At 37.0% G+C, this 19,883-nt stretch overlaps 2 gene segments (V, D, J or C); both read right to left on the bottom strand.

Moving 5' to 3' along the window:
- Window positions 1-3,658: 3,658 nt before the first annotated feature.
- On the bottom strand, window positions 3,659-4,656 carry LOC134473120 (T cell receptor alpha variable 9-2-like). The segment is given in 2 exon segments: window positions 3,659-4,356; window positions 4,535-4,656. Coding segments are annotated over 2 exon segments (351 nt in total).
- A 4,017-nt stretch (window positions 4,657-8,673) lies between these two features.
- LOC101789182 (T cell receptor alpha variable 9-2-like) lies at window positions 8,674-11,318 on the bottom strand. The segment is given in 2 exon segments: window positions 8,674-11,040; window positions 11,160-11,318. Coding segments are annotated over 2 exon segments (420 nt in total).
- Window positions 11,319-19,883: the final 8,565 nt, after the last annotated feature.

Raw genomic sequence — 19,883 nt, forward strand, 5'->3', positions numbered from 1 at the left:
CTGGGCTTTATTCTGTTTTGTCTTGATTTTATTATATCCAATGGCATGGGCAGCTATTTCAAAAATAAGAAGATCTTATGTTAGCCATTTAAGATTTACTATTATCTTGTTTTGAAATCCTTTATTGTCTTTATTGTTTTGTTTTTACTGGTTCTATTCTGTTCGGCTTTCTTTGATATTTACTATGTCTGAAGATATCTGCAGTTATTTTGAAGACAACAAGAGGCATTATGCTAACCACTGTTGAATTCCCATTATCTTGTTTTGAAGTCCTGTATTGCTTACTTTGTTTTGTTTTGAGTGGTTTTATTCTATTTTATTTTGCTTGGTTTAATTCTCTTTAAGATAAAAATTACAATAAATATACTACTGATTTCTCTGAGTTCACTAAACAAAAAGATTTGTGCTCCTATTGTTCAGACACTTGAATGCAGATGCCTTGTGCTCTGTGTGAACGATCTGGGGATGACAGTGTAGTGTATATACCATTGTTGCCCCCTGATTATTGATGTGTTTTGAAACTTTTTTGTAGTTTCTATTTCTTCTTCTTCTTCTTCTTCTTCTTCTTCTTCTTCTTCTTCTTCTTCTTCTTCTTCTTCCTCCTCTTCTGCTACTGCTGCTGCTGCTGCTTCTTCTCTTCTTTTCTTCCTATTTTTCCTTCAATAAAAAGGATTTGAATAAAAGTTACAGAAACTTTTCCCATAATGAATATGCATTAGAAAATTCCATCATGAAGGTCTTGGAAAGTTTACTTTCTATGTTTAGAGACAGGTTTTTATTTCATAGGAGAAAAATTTTATCCCATCCTAGTTAGGTAGACATTTTCTTACTAAACAGTAACTCACTTTTTCCAATTTTCTATGGCCTGCTGTTCCAGTTATATCTCTATTTTAAACAACATAATTAAATTTTAAAATTTTTGTTTATACATTAATATTCAGTGTGATGAATTTGGATTTATTTCTCCTTTGTACTTAGTGGTACTTTAGCATTTCTTAGTTTCTTTTTTGATATTGAATATATTTTATGTTTTGATTATTCTGTTTTATCTTGAATTGGAGTTGCATTTTTTCAAATTATTTTCACTAATCACTAAAATTATTCTACTTTGCTCACTAATCTATTTGTGTAATGAATAAACATCCACATTCTAATGTTAACCCAGAATTACATTCATGAGAAATAATTCAAACTTGTCCATGATTGTCCAAAAAAAAGAAGACTATAAAAGGAACTTCGCCTTCTATGTGATACAGAACCATTAAAATAATATTGAAGGCCAGGGATATAGCTCAGCAGCACAGTGCCTGCCTTGTAATCACAAGGTCATGAGTTTAATCCCTAGTACCAATAGTAATAATAATAATAATGATAATTAATAAAATGAATGAATGCAAATTATCATTAGTCCATGAGAACAAATTAAAATTTTTCTATTTTTTTATATATTTGTCAAAACATTGAAAATTTGTCCACAGTATCTTATAAATATTTGGAGAAATAAAAAAATACTACTTTGTTTAGCAATTTAAAACATGAAAATTTTATTTAAAAAGAATAAAATCAAACAAAATAAAACAGTAAAGCTAATGAAAGTGATACAGTGATCAGTGATCCATGATACAGTGATGCAGTAAGTGATACAGAACCTCAAAACAAGATAACAGGAAAGCAACAATCGCTGCCATGCTTCTTGATATCTTCCAAATATCTGCCCATACCATGAGAGACAATAAAATAAAAAAAGAGAAATGAATATAACCAATCAAAATGAAACAATGAAAGTGATACAAGACTTCAAGACAGGATATTAGGAAATTAATAATAGCTGCCATAATATATCATTTTTTATCTTTGAAATAGCTGCCAATGCCACCAGATATAATAAAATCAAACAAGACAAAACAGAATAAAACCAAGCAATGCAAAACAATGAAAATGATACATGATTTTAAAACAAGATAATATGGAATTAATCATGACTACCACATTCAGAAAAAAAAATCCCTCATAGCTGCTACACTGAATATGATCCTCCAAACATGTGCTCAGACCACTGGCCTGTGAAGTCAATCAGATACTAAACTCTGCAAGCATTAAGTTGATTTTTCTACCTCAGTAACTGTCAAAACATGGAAATACTGAGAAGTAAAATGTTTCATTTCTTTATAAAAATTCAGGGAAGAGTACTTTTTGAACAGTGGTTGTCATTTTGTTATTACATAATTTATGGCACCAACATCTTTTTATGCCTTGGAGAATTGTCACACATCTTTTAAGTTGAGTTAACTTTCAGTTGTGCATTTCTAATGTTGGTAGAGTGAAATGTCTCTGAGAGCTCATGAAGCTCTTCAGCAGTGTCAGTACCCCAGAGTGCTTCGTCCTTTACCTCGTAACCACCATCTCCACTGACCTTGCTAGGTTTGCAGTCATTAGCTGCACATGCAGTGCTTCTTGGACAGTGGTGTCCACGTGCACATGATCCATTATTTACTCTATAATTTTATAACATTCTCTTACAGTTTCACTTTCAGTGTCATCTGTTTTCTGTTCCCAGTTACCATTTCATCTTTGTAGGTTGATTTCCTCTTTATCCATGCAGTCTGTCACATGAGCTTATCACTGAGAAAGAGAAGAAACACAACCACATGCTTTGACATGAGGGTACCAGCTACATAGCAAATCTGCCCCAATCAGTCAGCATCAGGCTTTGCAAGAAGTTGTACAATTAGTCACCAATCATAACAGTGTGCTATATATATGATTTGTGATCCAAAAAACTACAGTGGTGTTTCAATATGTATACCTAAATTATTTCTCTTCTGTGAGCTATACACTCAACTAATTAAAAAGAGCTAGAGAAAAGGTCCTCTTTAAAAAATAAACTAAGAAAGGCAAATGACAATAATGAATGAGATATAAGCAAAGTCTTCAAAGCCAATGTCAGTAATATGCACTGTGGCATTCCGTCACAGCCCCTAAAATAGTGATCATGAAAATTATCCCTTCACTCTTACTGTTTTGCTCAAGGACCCAACTCACAATCAAAACCTTTATGGGCCAACAAAATTATACGATATAAAAGGCTCTTATAATGGACAAAGCAAAACAAAATACCCAGTATTTGCTAAGTCATCATTTTATCTGAACTGAAATACAAATTTTTTTTTCTTTGCCATCCTTCCTCCCTCGTAATCCTTGCTATCATTTTTCATTCCATTTGTAGTCTTTCTTTCTGTAGAATAAATGTGTTATGGAATCTAAGATCTTCTCCACCACAAATTGTCAGCTAAAGACCTTGATCTCAATGCAGTTTTCCCTTTCCAGGTTCTACATATTTCCTTGTCTATCTTAAATAATGTGTTGCTCACAGAAAGACAGCCCACCGAGAAATTATGGAAAGTAGGATAGCTATACAACTTTGTGTTACTGGTAACTTATTTTGGAGAACGTCAATGCATTTACACCATATAATTTTCTTAAAACAAAGTTAATAAGTGTTCCATCATCTCTTCCCAGATGTATAGTCAAATATAAGACCTTCTCTTCCTCTCTTTATTTCTTATAACTTTTTCTTTAAGAACATATTATTTCCTGTGTCAAAGTTTATCTCAAAATTCACCTCTCTTCTTTCAAATTATTAGTGTGAGCCCTCATATGCCACAGCTGTATGACTAGAGGTAATGTTCTTGGATCACTGGGACAGTACCAGGGAGACCACTTATGTGTAAGAATAAACATAGAGAGCATTTTATTTATTTTGAAGTTTTATGCTTTTAGAATCACAATGCTATGTCATGGTTGAGAAACTATCAAGATAGACTATTCTCTTTCATGCTGTGCAAACATCTTGTGTGAGAAACATTTATTTCTTGTTCTTCTACTGATTTTTGGAATTGATTTGGATGACTTTTACTCCATAATACTGTGGTATTCGGCAACAGTAAAACTCTAGTTCTTGGTCCTTGAACTAGAGTGACTCCAGAGACAGACACTCAGAAATCAGGCCCTAGGCCTCTTCTAGGAGTTTGTGCTCAGCTCCTCCTGTGGTTCATGCCACTGTGTCACTCAGAGCACAGTAGTACACAGCCGAGTCTGAGGCCTGCACTGAGGCTTTCTTCAAGTGGAAGGAGCTGGTTCCTTTATCATACATGGCTTCAAAACCTTTGTTGCTTCCCTTCTCCTTGTCCTTTGTAGCTTTCAGAAAGACCTGTAGATTTTCTCCAGGGTATTGGACATACCAGAATAGTGTAGGATGCAGTGAGCTTGGATAGGAGCAGTTCACAGTCAGGGGATCTTTCTCTGAAAGGATCAGTTGGCCTTCCATTTGAGTCACTGAGTCTCCATTATTTCTGCCTTAAAAAAATTAATGTAAATATATATATATATATATATATATATATATATATATATATCAGTTCAGTTTTTGTTATGCTGGTCATGATCTGGCTTTTGATACTTCAGAAAAAATACAGTTAGAAATTTCAGCAACATTATATAATAGACATTAAACTTAATGTGTCATTTTACTTACCAAACATTAGGAATAGTGCAATAATGGATGCTGGAAAATAGTCCATTTCCAGAGACTTTTAAGACCTTGATTCTTGATTTCTTAATGTAAGAGAAGTTTAAGCTCACAATGAAAAATACTTCTGAGCTCCAGGAGAAAGAGAGACAGAGAGAGAGAGAGAGAGAGAGAGAGAGAGAGAGAGAGAAAGTGCACCCCCTTGTGTCAAGATAATAAATTCAGCAGATTATTAAGCTATTCACTGCAAGGCCTGCATTGTATTTTTACTTCTGACTTTTTTTAAGACACCTGTTGACTATCAAGTGATTCTATTTAATTCTAATGAATAGTTAGCATTTTTCACTAGCTTACTTTTACCCTACACATCACCTTACTTGGAAACTCCATATCATGATATTTCTAAGATGAATTCCATTTCACTTTATCTTATATAGCCAGTATGGTGCCATGTGGTACACTACAAAATCCTAACTGCAAGTTTAGGATAAAATCAGAAGAATAATAACACAGATTTAGTCATTTGCAGATGACTGGGATTGTAGAAAATTAGATTTTTGTCTATGGAATAATATGAGAAGCACAGCAATTTGCTAACAACTATTTCTGAAACACACAAATGAATTAATAAGTGCATGCCCACGAACAATAAGTGAACTTTTTTTGCTGAAGCAAATGTCACCCTTTAAATATCACATTTTTCTGGGCTGGGAATTTAGCTCAGCGGCACAAGTACCTGCCTGGCAAGTACGAGGTCATGAGTTTGATCTCCCGTACCAAAAATAAATAAGTGTCACACTTTTCTGTCACAGTATTCCACACAGTGTTGCTTCTGACCAAGAAATGCATTTGGTGGCCAAAGAATTGGCCGAAAATAGCTCATGCTCATAGATTCCCCTAATCTTACTGCATTACCCATTATCCAGAAGCAGCTGGATTGATAGAACAGTGGAATTGCTTTTAGAAGAGGAAGTAACAGCATCCACCAAAGTGCAACACCATGCAGGTGCTGGGGCAAGTTTATCCAGAAGGAATTCTATGCTCTCAGGCAGTGCTCAATATATGATACTATTTCCTGGATAGTCAGGATTCATGGGAGGGGTGAAAAATGAGAATGGTATCAATCACATTTATACTAGTGAACATCTTGCAAACTTGTGCTTCCTGTTTCAGTGATCTTATATTCTGTTGGCCTAAAAGCCTTAGCTCAAGTGAGTAAATTGCGTATCAAGAGGTACAACAATTCCACTGGGAACTTTGTCCTAGTCATTTTGGACTATTCGTGCTTCTGAGTCAACAGGCTAAAGAGTACTTGCAGTGTTTGTTGGGATGATTGATCCAGACTACCAAGGGGAACTTGGACTATTGCTCTATAAGGGAAGAGAGAGTACTCTGGAGTGTGGAAGACCCTTAAGGCATTTTCTAGTATTGCCACGCCCTTTCATTAAGGTCAATGGAAAACTGCATGGTACAATCCAGGCAGGATGACAAACAGGTCTGATTGTTTCAGAGTGAAGGCTGGGTCACACTGCCAGATAAAAAACCAAGACTTACTGAAGTGCTTGCTGAAGGCCAAGGGATTACAAAATAGGTAGAAGAAGGTAGTTATAAATGTCAGCTATGACTGTATAATTATAGAAACAAGGAGTGTAATTGTAATGAATGTCTATTTCCTATTTTGTTCATATACTTCTGTATATTCACATACATTAAGCAGATATCTTTATTTTCTTTCTGTGAAACATAAAGTTGATTGACTTTAGATAGGTGTTTAAACATTATTAAAACAACAAAAGCCTGAGCATCAAACACAAACTTTGCCTTCTATTTTGGGAGAAGAATTAGGGGAAACATAAATTTGCTATTTATGGAGGACTTAGCTAAGTAATGCACAATAACACTACAGGGCAACAAAAACACAGGCTGTGTAAAAACTGAATGTTTCAACAAGAACTTTAGATGCAGGAAGCATGTTGTGTCTGACCTTGTTCTTCTCTTTTCCCCAAGAAAAGCTTCTTTGCTTTGAGACAGCTAGTTGCCAGAAGTGCTTTTTTCCTATTTTTTCTCTCCATTTTTCTCCTGTTTTTCTCTAACATTTTCTGATGTTCTAAAAAAAAGGAGCCTAAGGGTTCTTTGTTTCCAGGCTTTCTCTCCTCAGAGTCTCTCTAATGCTAAATGTTCTTGGTTGAAATAGCCCTGCTGGACTTTCAATGACTGAACTAAGTCTCGTCTCCCAGAAATCACTCATCCTCTGTGCTGCCGTGGTCAAACACTGAGAAGCTATTGTCTTTATTCAAAGACTAAATTTAGATTAAGACATACATGGTTAAGGTGACAAGCCGTGGATTGTGTCCCTTTATCATGATATATTAACTTGATTGGATTAAGAAATGCCTAGCTGATGAGTGAAGCCCACTTTGGGAATGCCTGTGCAGTTTCCACAGATAATTGGTATAAAGGCCAGCAAACTGAGAGGGAAAGACCCACACTGGCTGTGAGTGGTGCCATCTCATAGGCTTATAGCCTGGGTGAAATAAAAGAATGAAAGGAGGAAGAGGGTGGCACGCATTGAAAAGCTCCATTCGGCTTGAGCAAGTGTGTCTTTGGCTGCTGTTGCCTACATTGAGTGCTGGCTCACAGTAGGAGCTGACAGACGTAGGTTTGATGCTTGAGTGAGTGAAAACTGCCACAAAGTGTTTCACAGACAGTTCCTGCCAGCCATACAGTGTCCTGTTTTACCACTTTAAACATGATAAATAGAAGGGCTAAAAACTAGAAAGGTGAACCAGAATATGGCTCCATTCCTTCCTTCCTCTCACACAATGCATGACATCTCCATCGCAAACACTAAGAAACTGTTCCTTGCACGTTCTGTGTCAACCTCACTAAAACTCATCAATAACTCCCTAAAAATTACAGCCTCAATGGCACCAAACATGTGTTCTAATACTCTCTACTCTGGAACACTCGGCCCCCAAGTCTGACTCACTGACGAACAATCTTCTGTTTGTACCACTAAGCAAAGAAATGTTCAGGAAGTAGAATAAGCAATATCTTATGAATACAGAACCTAGTTTGAGCTTCCTCATCTGAAAAATGTATGGTAGGCCTTTTGGTCACTTTTCTGTCATTAGGACAGAACACCCAACACACACAAATTGAGGGAGGAGATGTCGATTTAGCTCAGAGGTTTCAGTCCATGTTCAGCTAGCTCCAAGGCAGAAACAGCACAGTGCAGGGGCAGGAGGGGGAGAGCTGCTCAACCATGTCAGCCAGTAAGCAGGAAGAGAGGGGCAAAAAAGAGGCAAAGAGACGGAACTGAGGGTGACATAAACCCTGCATGGCACTTCCTCAGTGACTCACCTCCTACCAGGCTCCACCTCCTGGCAGCTTACTCAGCCCTGTACCATCAAGGGGCTCATCCAGTGATAATACAGAGCCCTGTGATCCTGTCATTTTCCCAGAGCACTGCCACTGAACACATAACCCTTTGGGGGATATTTTAGTCTAAACAACAGCAGTAACACTTACCTAATACTTAAAGATTTAAAAGACGTGATTCATGCAAAAAGCAGTGAAATGAATGAAGTTAGCCCTAAATTGAAATGTAAGATCCTTTGTATTAGGGATGCTTATCGGTTTTGTTCTATTCTCTACCATATCTTCAGTTTCTGGAATAGATCTGCCAAGAAGTGGTCCATAAGAAATTTGTACTGAATAACAGAATGGTAATTTTGTTCCAGTACTAAGAGTCATGTTTTTAGCAATCATGTTTCTGTGTGATACGACAGTAGTATACATATTGTATTATAAAATTATCCAAGTCTCCATGATATAAAACAACAAAAAATGATGCTTACTGCACACCACATTATTACACCGTTTCCCCAGCTGTGACAAAATATCTGAGAAAATCTTCATAAGGAAACAAAATTGCTTCATCTCATAGTTTCAGATGTTCAACCTACAGTTAGCTGGTTCCATTGCTGTGGGCCCAAGATGACACAGAACATCAAGGCAGAAGAGCACAGAAGAGCAAATCTGCTTGCCTTATATCAGGAAGGAGGAAGAGAGGGAAAGAGGGAAAGAGTAACAGGCCAGGGGACAGAAAGAGTCTCCAGGGTCAAACCCATGATTCACTGTCTTCAGTTAGGCCCCGCCTTCTGTTTCCATCACCTCCCAATAATACTATCAGATTATAATGTCTTCAGTGAATGTATTCACTTAATGAAGTTATAGCTTTCATTATACAATGACTTGCACAAGGCTCATTACTTGGTAACCAAGCCTTGTTGCATGAGTTTAGAGAAATATTTCAATCCAAACTGTAACATTCCACTCCAGGTCCGGAAGACTCATGTCAACCTAGTAATACAAAGTATATTCAGTCCATCTCCAAGAGTTTTCAAAGTCTCTGTAATTCCAGACTGCTCAAATGTCCATGTCCAGAATCTCTAACACATGCATGGCAAATACTTAGCTAAAAACTTTTATAAAAATCAAAATGCATATTATATACTCCCAAAATAAAAGTGGCACAAGATAAACATTCACATACGAAACTGGGGAATGGAAAAAGAAAACAATCAGACCAGGGCAAGAACAAAATCTAAAAGAGCAAACATTAAATATCAATTTGTTTTTCTAGTGAACCCTGTGATGCAGTACCTTTTCTTTCAGCTTTTCTGTAACCTAAAACTACTCTTAAAAATTAAGTATCTAAAAAAGAACAAAAAGTTGTAAATATAAAATTACTGGATCAAATGTTAACATTAAAAACAGAGAATATATCATTTAAAATGGGCATGCATATGCACGGACAATATACAGAACATATAAATGAGTTAAATACACTAAGTAAAGCTCCATATAGGAAATGCTAATATTTAAGTCTTGAAGATCAACAAATGGTTGATAATACACAAGTTTTGGAAAAAAGGTACATTCTGCCTAGTCCATGTCACTGAGGGTGTAACTTGGTGGAAGCTATCAGGTGACAGTATTCTGAACCAAAAGGTAAGCTCATTTCTTGAATAACTTATCACTGTCCTATATCGAGTAATTAAATATTATATTTATCTATTATAATGTTTTTGTTCTCTTACATTTAAACCTGCTGGTCCTCAATTCATTAAAGACATTTTAACTCTCTTCTGGCTTTGGAAAATGATTTTTCTTTTACTGTTCCAGCTGCAGTAGAGAGCACGGATGACCTTTTAATCACACACTTCTGTCCACTGGGTCTACTCCTTCATCCTCTCACTTTCAAATATCTTTACCAGATGCACACCATCTTCTCCAGTGTTTTGCACCCAATCAGATCTTCAGACACCTAACCCACCCAAAGAAGGCTCCGGGGGGGCCAACACATGATGGGCCTTAGTGGGGTCCCTCACTAGGCCGAGGTACATTTTTCTCCAGGCTGGGATACAGTCTTTCCTTTTCCACACACTTGCTCATCTTGTGGACTTGTACAGACTCTACAGCTGTCATCTTCTTCTCTATACTCTCTCAGTTTGTGCCCTTTAACTTTGTTACTGTCTTTCTAACAATATTTCATAAAGATAAAAGATAAAAATATAAGCTTCACCTCCCCTTGTCCTGAAACCTAACTCCCTTTCCGCTTTCTTACAAGCCAACTATCTGTGCACTAGCCGTAGGCACTCACCATTTAGACATGAGTTATTTCTACAGTTGTGCATTTCTCCCTCCGTTTCTTTTGAACATCATCTTGTGCCCACCTTCTGATTTGCCCAAAGGGTTTGGAGGTGGGGACTGTAGCTAGCTTGTTGTTTCTTGTCCCTCATTCTGTTAGGGAAACACTATAAGGAAGCCCCTTTCTCTATCACACTTAGCTGCCTAAATGTGTGAGACAGCAAAATTTTCCAGGATACCCTGTGACCAGAGTGGGGCTGGACCGTGTCTGCAAAGATAAACTGTCTACATGGTTTTACCTTGAAATTACCCTTTGCATGAGGAACTATTGGTGACAGAAGCTATTTCTTGTGTTACTACTGAAGAGCTGTCGGTAGGTGATACCTACGTCTTGTCTTCTGCTCTGGATGTTTGTGTGACATTACATCAATGAGAGAAACAGAATGGTACACATCACACACTATGCAGAAATGAAAATGCTCCCAGAACCAGACACTGAGCAGCCAGTTCCCTTGTCATCACTCAGAGTTTGTGCTCAGCTCCCCCTGCAGTTCCTGCCACTGTGTCACTCAGAGCACAGTAGTACACAGCCGAGTCTGACGCCTGCACTGAGGCTTTCTTCAAGTGGAAGGATCTGGTGTCTTTATTGTACGTGGCTTCAAAGCCTTTGTTGCCTCCCTTATCCTTGTCCTTTGTGGCTTTCAGGAGGAGCCATGGACCTTCTCCAGGATACTGGACATACCAGAAAAGAGCAGGGTATCCTGTGGCTGTATAAGTGCAGTTTATGGTCAGCACAGTCTCTTCTGGGACAGTAACTTGGTCTTCCGTCTGTGTGACTGAGTCTCCATATGTCCTTCCTAGGGGGAAAAAAGAGATCTTTGTCACCTTGGGGATGCAGCTCTTAGACAGATTATCTAAATTAGAAAAATTTCATTGACATCATAGGAGTCCAAATTTTTAAAGGTATTTAACTCACCACCAAGTATGAAGAATATTGTAGTCATGAAGCCTGGAGAAATATTCATCTTGGGAGAGTCACCTAAGTATTTCTCACTTACCATAAAGCACTGTTGAAGTCCTACCCAAATGAGCCTCACCCTACAAATTACACAGAAAATGCTTTAGTGATAGGAAGTTGCGCCCCCTGGTGGGAGAGGACAAACATGGTGTTAATGGTTTCCTTTCAGACTCCTAAAGGTCAGGTATGACCTCCTTACTGTCCTCATTTATAAAACACTTGTAGGTTTTCCGGTGCCTTTGACAATATGAAGAACCTTTTGTTTGTAAGACTCATCTGACCTTTAAATGCTTTAGTAGTGAATCTCAGGGTGTCGATAGCTGAGAGAATATACAAGTCTTGAGTGTCATCTATTTCAGACAGCCTCTAAGCTATTGAAATATCATAAAAGGGCTTGGACTAAACCATAGGCTGTAGTAGAAAGTCATTATAGAGTTACTCTGCCCCTCAGCACTGGTCATCAACAAGTAGAACACGTTCTGCTGTGTGGATCAGAAAGACCCTCAGCCAGAAGAGAAACCATGTCTTCCCATGAAGCAGGCTCCAACATGTTGATGGATAAGAGCCTCAGCCAGAAAACAAGGCATGGGTGTCATAGGTGCAGGGTAGGAGCATAGCCTCAGTCTCCTGCACCCGTACCCCTGGCTGGGCTTAGGTTACCTTCTGGGTGATACTGGATCCTTAAGGGAAAAAGTTACAATCAGAGAGTTTAGAGGTAACTGGTGTGAAATAATGAAATCTGATTCCTATACTTCATTCCTACAGTCCCAGTTCTGTACTTGAGTCCTCAGCTCACAGAGGAAACCTGCTCCCTGCAGAACTCTCCCTACCCAGCCACACTGAAGCCATCACCAACTGCAGAAGCCTAGAGATGAGCACGTCTGCCTTCTCCCCCTTCCTTTTCCAGTCTCAGCTCTGCAATCTCAGGTGAGGCTGACAGGATAGGGAAGAATTGCTGGGCTCTGCTCTGCTGCTGCTAGTGCTGTGCTAGAGCAGGAAACAGAGGTTTCCTGGTGCAGCAGGTGGGCGTGAGCCATGTAACACTGCTCTGTGTCCTGTCTGACACCTTATGCAAGCCACACTTCCTTCTGAGCTTCCAACTCTTACTTTGAATACTTGAATTAAAAATAAACATAGATGTAGTGAAAGAAAAATTGATTTGACCAATGGCTACACTCACTCTGTGTCATTGCATCTGTGATGGAACTTCGATGGAGTTTGATGTTATTTTAAAACACTGTGCAATAGATTACAGAGACAATGTAAGAGGTAGTAATCACATATCCTCACAAATATGCTCTTTTTATAAGGTATGAATCAATCATTTTGTTAATCAAAGACATAATTGTTTATACTAATCCTTTGGTCTCTATCTATCTATGGATTTAACAACACTTCTCCTTATTTCTGATGTGTGTCTGTCTTGTAACCTATTTTAGAAAAGAAACAAACACTAAGCTGTCTTTGCTAGAGTTTAGATAGAGCCCTGAGACACTGCATCCTATACTAAATCCTGGCTTCTTTTCTCAGTTTTAGGCAACCCATCTCTGTTTATCACTGCCAGATTAGACATCACTCTGAAACTTCACTCTTTTTCTTCCTTGTCCTCAGATAATTTGGAAAGAACAAATGAAATGTTAAAACTGAAATTATTGTATCAGGACTCTGTTGACCCTCCCAGGCCTCCCCAAAGCATTTTGCCCTTATCTCTCATGGGTCCTTCCCATTCGCAATTATGTTGTTTGCCTATGAACTGGTCACCAGTAAAAACATGCAACTTCCGAAGCATATGTATTCCATTCTTTTACAAACTTAAGTAGATGAATAAACTCATGATACTCAGTCCTTTATCACCACACCACCAGGTTGCATTTAATGATTTTACTGTGACCTAACTCTGAATGACATGGATCTGAATAAACCCCATGGAAAGGTTGAAACCTTTAAGCCAGCTGAAATGACATTACTGGCATTATTTACTGCCAGTTCAGCAAAGTACAGGGAATTGATATTTAGAGGCATGTTACCAACTAGTATGATGCCATGCATCCTTAAGTGAGAATTTAAAAATGAGTCACATTGAGCATCCTAACAATGCTGTCTCCATGAGCAGGACAGTCCACAGAAAATGAGTGCTGATCTAGGGTCCCTGATACCACATGTTCTTGCATGAAGCAGAGAGTACATCCACAGCTCTCTGAGCTCTCTTGCTGATATAAACACTGATGGTCTCCCACTGTGCAGCCCCTCATTTGTCATCACTTGGGTGGTATTTCTGATGCTAATGGTAGAATACTATGTGTTTCTACTGTATCCTCTTTTGTTCTCTTACTGATAACATGACTTGCTTAGGTAAAGGCTTTACTTAAGATGGTAATACAGTAATGCTACAATTCAATTCTACTAGGGAATTACTAGTGCAATAAACCTGAAAAATTATTGAGCATGTCATTCAATGCCACTGGAATATCTATATAAATCATCCCCAGTTAGGATGGCTAAACTGAATTCTGACCAATGCAATTGGCCTTAAAGTGTTAGAAAAATATCTAATGATAAAACTTTAACATAAAGTTGATACAATTTAGTTTATATGTAGAGTATGGTCCAACTTGATCTTATAAGTTAATAAAGTTACCTATGGATTTCCATTCTTAATTGCCAATAAATTATTTCTTGATTTTGTTTTGCTTTGTCTTTTTTTTGAATTCAAATATTCAAAGATATTAACTCATATCCATGAATTATTTTATAAAACCTTCAGGTGTAAGAAAATGGGGTGATGGTAGACATAAAGATCACCCAGTGCTGTGTGCTTCCTTTATTCAATATTCAGACTTCTCAAATGCTTACCTATTGTGAGTTCCATTGGTAAAACATCCAGAGAAGAATAACATACTAAGGTTTGTAAGGAGTTAATCATAGTACTATGCTAAAATTCAGAATGTCTCCCAAAAGGCTCACGTACTGAAGCCTTGGTTGCCTATGGAGTTCTGGAAAGTGTTTTTATAATGAGTTTTCACACATCATCAATGGGTAAGTTCATTGATGAGATCATGATTAAATAGCATTGGGGTAGGTAATGAAAACAGGATATGACAGCCAGTGGGGAGGACTGGGTTATGGGGCTGAGACACTGAAGACTACATCTGCTGTTGGAGACCACTACGAAGAGGATCTGAGCAGGATTTAAATTTTACTAATTCTCTGAGTATAACTTCGTATACTGTTATACTCAAAGATTTCAAGGAAAGAGACAATATGGTAACTACTTTTATGTCGGGATTATCTTGTGGTGAAACACTATTTTGCTTAAATGGTTATGTTTTGATCTGCGCTGTTTTGTTGTTATGCCCTCTTTTATCTCAATCTCCATTTTATTATTTACTTTTTAATTTTTATCATTTTAAGGGAAAAATAACTAAAAAATAACAAGATATATTATAGTAATGCACTTTGATTTACTATTAACTTGATTTGAAGCCCTGTATTGCTCTCACCATCTTGTTTTGACTGATGTCCCCCTATTCTGTTTGCTTGATAGTACCAGGTTCAAAAGTTTAGGCAACAGCTGTGAAGATAGTGGGATTCATTATGACGCCCATTCTAGTTGACTATTATCTACTTTTGAAGACCTGTAATGTTTCTCATGTTTTGGTTTTGTTGGTTTCGTTCTTTACTGTTTTGTTCAATTTTATTATAACTGATGATATAGGTAATTCTATTTGAGATAGCGGGAGGCATTATGGTAACCATTGCTGATCACCTTGTATTATGTTTTTACATTATCTATTATGTCCATCCTTTTGATTTAACCGACTCTGTTCTGTTATATCACATTTGGTTTTACTCTCTTCCAAAAAAGTAATAAGAATCGTGGAGTAATAAAACCCAAAATGTGTAATAGTCATTGTACAAAAGAGAGGAAAAGAAAGTGCTCTAAACGATATAACTGCATATATATTTAAGTGTATAAGATAGTGACATTACTGAGTTTTGTTGGATCATTGAACAGAACTGTTTGCAGTCTCACTGTTTGAATGTCCACTTTATATGCTTTAATTTTGTAACTTGAACAAACATTTCTAAGATGACAATATGTAATCCAGTAACTAGTGATTTCCTACTGTTTATTTTTTTTCTGAAATTCTGTATAACTTGTACCCTTTTTCTGCTTTTTTTTTCTCTTTTTCTCCTTAAATAAAATTTTTTAAAAATTAAAAAATTAAAAAAATTTTTTACTAATTCTCTTTCTATGTCATAGGCCTTGGCCCCTTGCCTGGTGATTGGAGCTGATTCATAGTAAGTGAACCTCTATGAATCACTGGTCCTGCCTGAGGCCTGTAGCGGCCTGTAGTGGCCTGTGAGGCCAGAGATACCTCAAAGGACAAGATAAGGCTACAGCTGAAGACAACTTGCTTCCAACATTAATTAAGTAAATAGGGACTGCAATGGAGGGAATTTCACTCCTGCAGTAGCACTCCTACCAGAAATGTTATTCTGGAGATAAAACAGCTCTCCTAAATTGGCATAAATTGCTACTTAGAGAAGTCTTTGAATGACTCCCACAGTCCTGCTCATTTCCTGTGCTTTTCTTAATTTCCTTGCCTTTTGTCCGTGGTCATAATAAAAGTGGGCTGATCCAGAGAAGTCTTGTCTTAACCCTGGGAGTCTCGACCTCAGCTAAGGGGTTTTGATCTGCTGGAGTCCTAAAATCATAAAACTCGTCTCAATTTATTTAAACCTCTGCTGTATACTCATTTGGGAGACTGAAGATCTAGGTCAGGACCTGATAACTGGCACCTGGAACAGGAATCTAAAATCTTTGGACCAGGAATTTTAGCCTGAATGAGTAAGTCTGCCCAGAGTGGCAAGGTTTACATATAAAGGTGGCCTTCACAGGATAAAAACTTCATCAGGGACACCTGGAGAGAAGAGAGGGAAGAAAAAGGTGAGTCTTCCTGCTCTGAAAAGCCGTTTTATCTAGGACTAAAACATGGAGCAAAAGATTTCAGTGAGGAGCAAAGGTATTTACAACTGCTCCACAGCCTGCTTACATGCTCAGGGGCTTATGTGCCAAAGAAGGACTTAACAAAAAATGTTAAAAGAAGTAACCAAATATAATCCATGGTTTCCTCAAACAGGCACTATGATACTTGGGAAAGAGTTGGAAAAAATCTTAAAAAGCCACACAGGACATGACAAATCATTTCCCCTGAGATGTTTCCAACTTGGAATCTGATCCATTCAGTTTTAAGTCCCTTAAAGAGCTCACAGTCAACTATCTCTGATTCGGACAGGGAGGGAATAAGAGAGTTACCTGCTGAGGCACCTGCCACCAAAACAAAATCCCTAGAGGAATCACTCAACAGGGGCCAGAGCCTTTACAAAAAGTATCTCATAGGGCTCTATCCAAAAACTCACAGATAGTGAGGGAAGAGGCAGCCACAAAGGGAGCAAATAATACCCTCCCTGTGTGCTTCTCAGTTGGAATTGAAAGAGATGCTAATGAAGATGAATATTTTATTCATATGCCTTTTGAAATACAGCTGCTAAAAAAATCTTTTTGAAAGTGTGGTTAACAATGGAGTCCAAAGTCTATTTACTGTAGGACTCTTGCAAAATATTTTGAATACATATCAGTTGACACCTTCTGATATCAAACATCAGACATTTGACCTTGTCTCCTGCTCAATTCCTTTATTTTGATGGAAAGCTAAAAACTCTCGTTTCAGAGCAGGCTCATAAAAACAGGACAGGTCCCAATCCATGTCTAGCAATTAATGAGGAAATGCTTTCTGGGACAAAGATATATGCACCACTTGAGGAACAGATTTCATGTCCTGAAGAGCTATATCCACAATTGGTAGAATTAGTAAAAATTAAAAAAAAAAAAAAAAAAGAGCATGGACAACTATTCCAGAGAATGGGCTCTGGTGATGTCCTTCTTACATATTCTGCATGGACCCCAGAAACCCTTTACTCAATTTGTGGCAAAATTACAAGAAGCCATTCATAGACAGATATCAAACACAGAAGCTGCAAACATTTTAACTTTAAAATTAGCATGCAAAAATGCTAATTGGGATTCTAAACAGGCTTTAAATCCTGTAAAGTTAACTGATTTAACAACATATTCAATCATGTCAGGACATTGCAACTGAGTATTATAAGGCAACTGTGATGGCTCAGGTTATGGCCGGTCTTGCAAATGCAAAAAGGAGTAATGTGAAACGTTTAACTGGGGGAAGATGGTACATACTAAAAAAAAGCGCAGAGTTCTTGTTAGATCTAATAGGACAGATGCTGCAGCTACAGCACGTCAAGTGAAAAATGTAGGAGTAGATCTTCCTGTAGCTTGCAGAGTCACTCTCATTGGAGGTGACAAGCACACCCCAATTCCCAAAGAAATTTGGGGTCCCACACCTGAAGGAATGTTGGTCTTGTGCTAGGAAAGGCTGATCTAAATTTAAAAGGAATAACTGTTGTGCCTAGTATGATTGATGATGACTACAGAGATGAGATACAAGTTCTTGCATGTGTTATGGATCTCTGGGTTTTTTTAAAATTGTATTTAAAGAAAAAAAGGATAAAAGTAATAGGGTACAAGTAATACAGTAAACGGGTACAAGTAATACAGAATTTCAAAAAAAAATAAACAGTAAGAAATCACTAGTTAATAGATTACATATTGTCATCTTAGAAATTGTTGTTCGTTACAAAATTAAAGCATACAAGGTGGACAGTGAGACTGCAAACAGTTGTGTTCAATGATTCAACAAAAACTTAGTAATATGGTCATCTATCTTACACACCTAAACACACTTGCAGTTGTGTTCTTAAGAGCACTTTCTTTTCCTCTCTTTTTCACAATAACATTTACACAATTTGGGTTTTATTATTCCCACAGTTCTTATTACTTTTTTTTTTTTTAGAAGCAAATAAAACCAAACGTGACAAAACAAAGCAATCAGTCAAAGCAAATGATCGACACAGTACATGATGTAAAAACAGAATACAAGGTGATCAACAATGGTTATCATAATGCCTCTTGCTACCTTAAAAAGAGTTGCCTATATCATCAAGTATAGTAAAATTGAACAAAACATTACAGAACAAAACCAATAAAACCAAAACATTGAAGACATTACTGAACTTCAAAAGATAATAGTACCCTCAAACATGATACTATCAAACAGAAGAGAATAGAGTAAAATCCGTCAAAACAAGGTAGTGAGAGCCATATATGACTTCAAATTGAGTTAATAGGAAATCAAAAAAGTTACTATAATATACCCTGCTAATTAAAAAATTTTTCCCTTAATTAAAAAATAATAATAATAAAATAAATTTTAAAAAAAATAAACAGTAAGAAATCACTAGTTAATAGATTACATTCTTTTTAAAAAGTGGAGATTGGGGTAAAAGAAGAACGAAGAACATAACAATACAGGTCAGGACAAAACAATTTAAGCAACATACTGTCTCACCACAAGATAACTCGATTTAATAGTAGTTATCAGAGTGTCTCTTTCTTTGAAATATTTGAGTATAACTTCGTATACTATAGCATCAAACATATCAAGAGAGTGGGAAACCATTCAAGAAGATGAAAGTATTACAGGGAATTTAGAACCAGCTAACAGAAAATGAACAATGGTTTCCATATTATCTCTTTGCCTATAAAAAATTTTGTTTATACTATTACATATAATAAGATACAACATGATAAAACCAATGGAGACAGAAGAACGAGTTTGATGGGACTTCAAAACAAGATGATATTAAATCAGCATTAGCTATTATGATGTCCTGTTTTCTTCAAAATAGCTGTTCATATCATCACAGACAATAATATCAAACTTCCCAGAATAAAACCATTCTAATTAATGAGTGAAAACTTTATAAGGCTTCAAAGCCATATAATGGGGAATCATGATTACCACAAATTTTATGTATTTGCATCATTTCTTACACTAGGGAAACTATTCGGTATTCATACATGTGAGTTTGATTATTTCACTTATGAGTATGGTCTCAAGCTGTACCCATTTATTTGTAAATATGTCGATGTGATCATTCTTTGTAGCTGAGTAGTACTCCACTGTATAAAAATAACAAAGCTTTCTTATCCATTCCTCAGTTGATGGACACTTAGTTTGTTTCCAAGATCTGCCTATTACAAATTGTGCTGCTATAAACATGGGTGCACATATATCACTGTGGTATGATGTTTTCAGTTCTTCTGGGAATATGTGTAGAAATGGAATAGCTAGAACAAATGGGACTTCCAATCCCAGCTTTTTGAGAAATCTCCAGACTGACCTCTACAATGGTTGCACCAGTCTACACTCCCACCAACAGTGCAGGACAGTTCCTTTTTCCCCGAAGCCTCTCCATCATTTGTTGTGGGAATTTTCTTTATCCTGGCATTTCTTTCAGGAGTGAGATGGAATCTCAGTGTGGTTTTAATTTGCATTTCTCTAATGAGTAATGACAATGAACATTTTTTCATGCATTTATTTGCCATTTGTATTTCTTCATCTGAGAAGTGTGTATTCATCGCAGATGCCCATTTTTGGATTGGATCTTTGAATTTTAGGGGTCTGATTTTTTTTTTAATTCTTTATATGTTATAGACAGAAGTCCTCTGTCTGAGGGACAGTTCACTAAAATTTTTTC

This window comes from Cavia porcellus, unplaced genomic scaffold (genome assembly GCF_034190915.1).
Source record: "Cavia porcellus strain 051 isolate PalLab524CR breed Dunkin Hartley unplaced genomic scaffold, mCavPor4.1 scaffold_26, whole genome shotgun sequence".
Classification (NCBI taxonomy): Eukaryota; Metazoa; Chordata; class Mammalia; order Rodentia; family Caviidae; genus Cavia; species Cavia porcellus.